This window comes from Pygoscelis adeliae, unplaced genomic scaffold, assembly GCF_000699105.1.
Source record: "Pygoscelis adeliae isolate BGI_AS28 unplaced genomic scaffold, ASM69910v1 Scaffold114, whole genome shotgun sequence".
Lineage (NCBI taxonomy): Eukaryota > Metazoa > Chordata > Aves > Sphenisciformes > Spheniscidae > Pygoscelis > Pygoscelis adeliae.
The window spans coordinates 2,611,456-2,615,250 of NW_008824587.1; the positions used below are offsets into that span (position 1 = coordinate 2,611,456).

Genomic DNA, 3,795 nt, shown 5'->3' on the forward strand with positions numbered 1-3,795 from the left:
TTGACCTCAGAGGGCACAGCTCCAAATTACACGGCTCCTGCTCCTCTGGGCAAGGCAAACCATCGCACTGGGTGTCTGCCACAATCTCTTCTACCTTCTTCCTGGTCTCCCTTGCACAGTAGAGGACCTTGTGCATCCCACCGCCTCCACAGCTTACACTGCATAAGCCCATTTTGTAATGCCACCTGGGAATAACGCAGCCATCAGTGAGTACCTCCAGCTGTCACCCGTCTTCACTGGATTTTAAATCCAACCAGTCCATGGAAGTACAGCTGGAATTCCGTTAATGCACACATACACATTGGCTCATGTTTGAGAGATCAGCAGTCACCCCACTGAATGTAGTCTGCAATATCATAAATTCTAAGGAAAGTGCAATCAATTTCCTTCAGTTCTCAGAGCAGCTGATTCCCAGAGTCTTAGAGCATTTAATTCTAGCTACTTTCCTTGATGCTATGTGGAAACTACAGCTGGCAAATATGTCACCACCTTTTGCGGTTATGGATTTGTCCCTCCTTCCCCAGGGTAATAAGGGATCAAGAGGTTTTCAGTTTTTCCCTGGACTCAAACTCCAAAGACTTCACTTAGTTCTGCCTGAGAATATACCAGCCCAGGAAAGACTCTCAGTCAGTTTGCTCAGTATGGATCAGTGCTACTGTTTTTGCAGCTGGCTGTGCTTTCAAACCAGGGGAGAGGAAGATAACATCCTCGGAGTAGCTTGACCCTTACTTCACCATGTCCCTGGAGATAGAGAGGAAGGAAAGACCTCTCACTGGCTCGTCGTCTCCTGGTAACTGCTTTACCTTGGTGGGCAGGGACTGAGATCGCAGACTTCCATCCTGCTCTCTGGCTTTGGCACTGGATGACAGTTTTCTTCTTGGGTTTCTTCTTTGGTGTCAAAAGCCACACATACATACTGTAGCTGAGTCTTACCTGGAAGGGGAAGTGATCTTACCGCATGGCATGCATGCAAGGGTTGAAAATAAGCCAAGCAGTGTCAGTCGCGTCTGCATGTACAAAACAAGCAAACTCTGCCCAAGCCCCAGGCACACTTATTGCACTCATCCCCCCAACTCTGAAGCACAGCAACAGCCAGCCAGCCCTCTAAACTATTCCCTGTCTGAGCCAGGCCCCCTTGCCTCTTCCAGACTCAAAAAAAAATTGTGACCACAGCTACACGTGCACTTAGAACTGTGAAGGGGAAAAGACCAGGTCCCTGAGGTTCCTAGGCACTGAGCTCATACCTACAGCCAAGTAACATTTCCCTGTAGCACTGAAAGATCTCACCTCTACCACAGGAGACGGAACACTCTCCAGCTAGAGGGCTCCAGACATAGACAGTCTGATTTTCCAGTTGGATATGGCCAGGTGACTCCAAAGTCTGAAGTAAGCGTGCATCTTCCTCCTCAGAACAGAGCAAAAAGACTCAAACTGACATTAGCACCTGCTTTCCACACCGGTCCCGATCTAATGAAGCTGGGGGATGCCTCCAAATCAAGCCTACAACATATTTGCTGTCACTGAAGAAAGAGGCACATTTAAGCACTTTCTCCATTTTTGCAGAACATACACATATCAGGAATAGCTAAGGACGTCCAACAGCCAAGACCCCTCCCAATTCACACTACCTGAAGAGAGATACCTGAGACTGGAGATGCCTAAAGCAGTATCTTCCCCATCTGTAAATGTAAACCTGGCAGTGGCTCCCCAGTACGGATTTGGACCAGTGACCCTGTGCCAAGAAGCTCTCTTCCCTGCTAGCAATCCTCCCTACCACGTCAGAACCTCTCTGTTTGCCAGTGAGGTATTTCCTAGCGGACCAGGGGTTATTTTTGTTTCTGGTTTTGTTGGACTCTGCGAGGAGAAATTAAGAAGGAACATAGTCAACAGCTGCCCTCAACAAACCACCACTATGAACTGATGAATCCAGTAGCATAAATTAAGAGGGACAGAGCTCTCTAAAGTGACAGGATGAACCTTTAACTGGGAAGACATCCTTGGTGTAAACCACCCTCCCAGGCTCCAGTAGTAAGGTGGTTCTTAACTGGTAGCCTCCTGTGGATCACAAGTGCAAAGCTCCCAGTGAGACTCCTGAAATAAGCCAAGCCAGTAAACTCACTTTGTCCCAGCCTAAAGGGCAGACGTTAACCACACATGGCACAAAGGAGAGGGGTTTTTCTTCTGCTGGGCACAAGCTGTCATCCACAACAGTCTCCAATCCATCACGAAACCGAACACAGGTCAGATTCTGCTGGGCAACTCCAGTTCCACAGACAGCAGAGCATTCATCTATCTGAGACATCTTCCACCTAAATGGGAAGTAACTGTATCACCCTATTTCTCACCTGGATCATGGAGGTTTATTACTCACGCCACTGATTACAGACATGGGTCATACAGAGTATTCAGCTTCTCTATTTCAAGAGCCTTGTCTGGATGTGATTGAGAGGACAACTGCTGGAAATATAAGTCCTTGCACTGACAGCTCTCTAGGACTAAAAGCACCTAAGCTAAAGAGCTATAGTTCACAGTGTAATTACTTTTTATTAAACACTAAAATGTCTGTGAGATCAATGTCTGGGCAGGCTTGGCTTTTGGACCTCTTTCCAGTCTAATTAACACAAGGGTCTCCTCCAGCATAAGATCAAATTTTTGTTGGCACAATCTTGGAAAGGATGTGAGCAGACATCTCCTGGCCATGCCCTAAAAGTATTTTCATTTAGCAGGCTACTGTAAAATATCGGAATGACTATCTCCCATTCATTCAGCTGACATCTCAATTACCTCATGGGACCAGAAAAGACAGAACATGGTTTGGGGTCCACTATGCCATTATAATTAGGAAGAAACTACTTCATACCTCTCCTTTTTTTTCCACCTTGCACAATGCAAATGAGACTGCAGAGACTGGGTTAGTTGGCAGAGAAAGGACAAGCAAAGCAAGAGTTCAGCTGAGCTTCCAGGAACACCAACCTGTACAGGCAGGGCTCCATGGCACAGGGCTTGTGCTCTGAAAGGGGCTGTGGGAGCTCCAGACACCACTGAGCCTCTGTTACTTCATTCTTTGTCTGGTCAAAGCACACATGATCCACTGGTCGCGTCCCTGGGATACAAAAGGAAAAGGAAAGGAAGTTATAAGCAAAGTGAACAGTTCACCTCTATTATGCTAGGAAGACGCAGTAGTTTCGCTTTACTCAAATCATCTGTGTAGGAAAATGGCGTATTTGGGAATACAGACTTTCTATAAACACACAAACCCCTTCTTTCTGATATAACTTTTCCTCAAGAGTTTTAAAGTGACTTTCCAAGATGAACACCCCAGAAGATGAGAAGTTTGATGGATAATCCGCTGCCAAAATGGAAAGATTGCTCTAAACTGGCCGTTTGCAAGAACAAGGATATCAATCATAATTTGGTCCAAATTACTTCTAATGATCTTGGTGTCTGACTGATGAGGGACAGGTTGCTGAAAATAAGCTCTAGCAGCCAGCCATTTTTAAATGACACTGTGTAGAGCTAATCATGTAATATCATCACGCAGCCTTTGCACCCAGACAGCACCGTGCCAGTGTCCTCAAAGTGATCATCAATATCCAAAACTAGACTAGAGGTACTGGGAGAGAAACTGCAGACTTGCAGTGCCTGCAGCATGCAAGAAATGAAATAAACTACAGCTATAAACAAGATTTTTAACAATAGTGAACCTAACAGGTAAAGCGAGTGAAAATCCAAACTCAAAAAAGTTACCAGCAAAGCTGTAAAAAGTCTCATTTGCAGTGAATGAGCTACCCACAA

General features: G+C 45.8%; 1 protein-coding gene across 1 annotated transcript in view; it reads right to left on the minus strand.

The window, feature by feature from the left end:
• The window catches only part of ADAMTS13 (ADAM metallopeptidase with thrombospondin type 1 motif, 13), a 22,217-nt gene that overhangs the window by 4,683 nt on the left and 13,739 nt on the right, over positions 1–3,795 (minus strand). Inside the window, 4 exon segments of the mRNA XM_009322158.1 lie at positions 804–933; positions 1,288–1,405; positions 2,120–2,309; positions 2,974–3,103. Coding sequence (XP_009320433.1) covers positions 804–933; positions 1,288–1,405; positions 2,120–2,309; positions 2,974–3,103 — 568 coding nt within the window.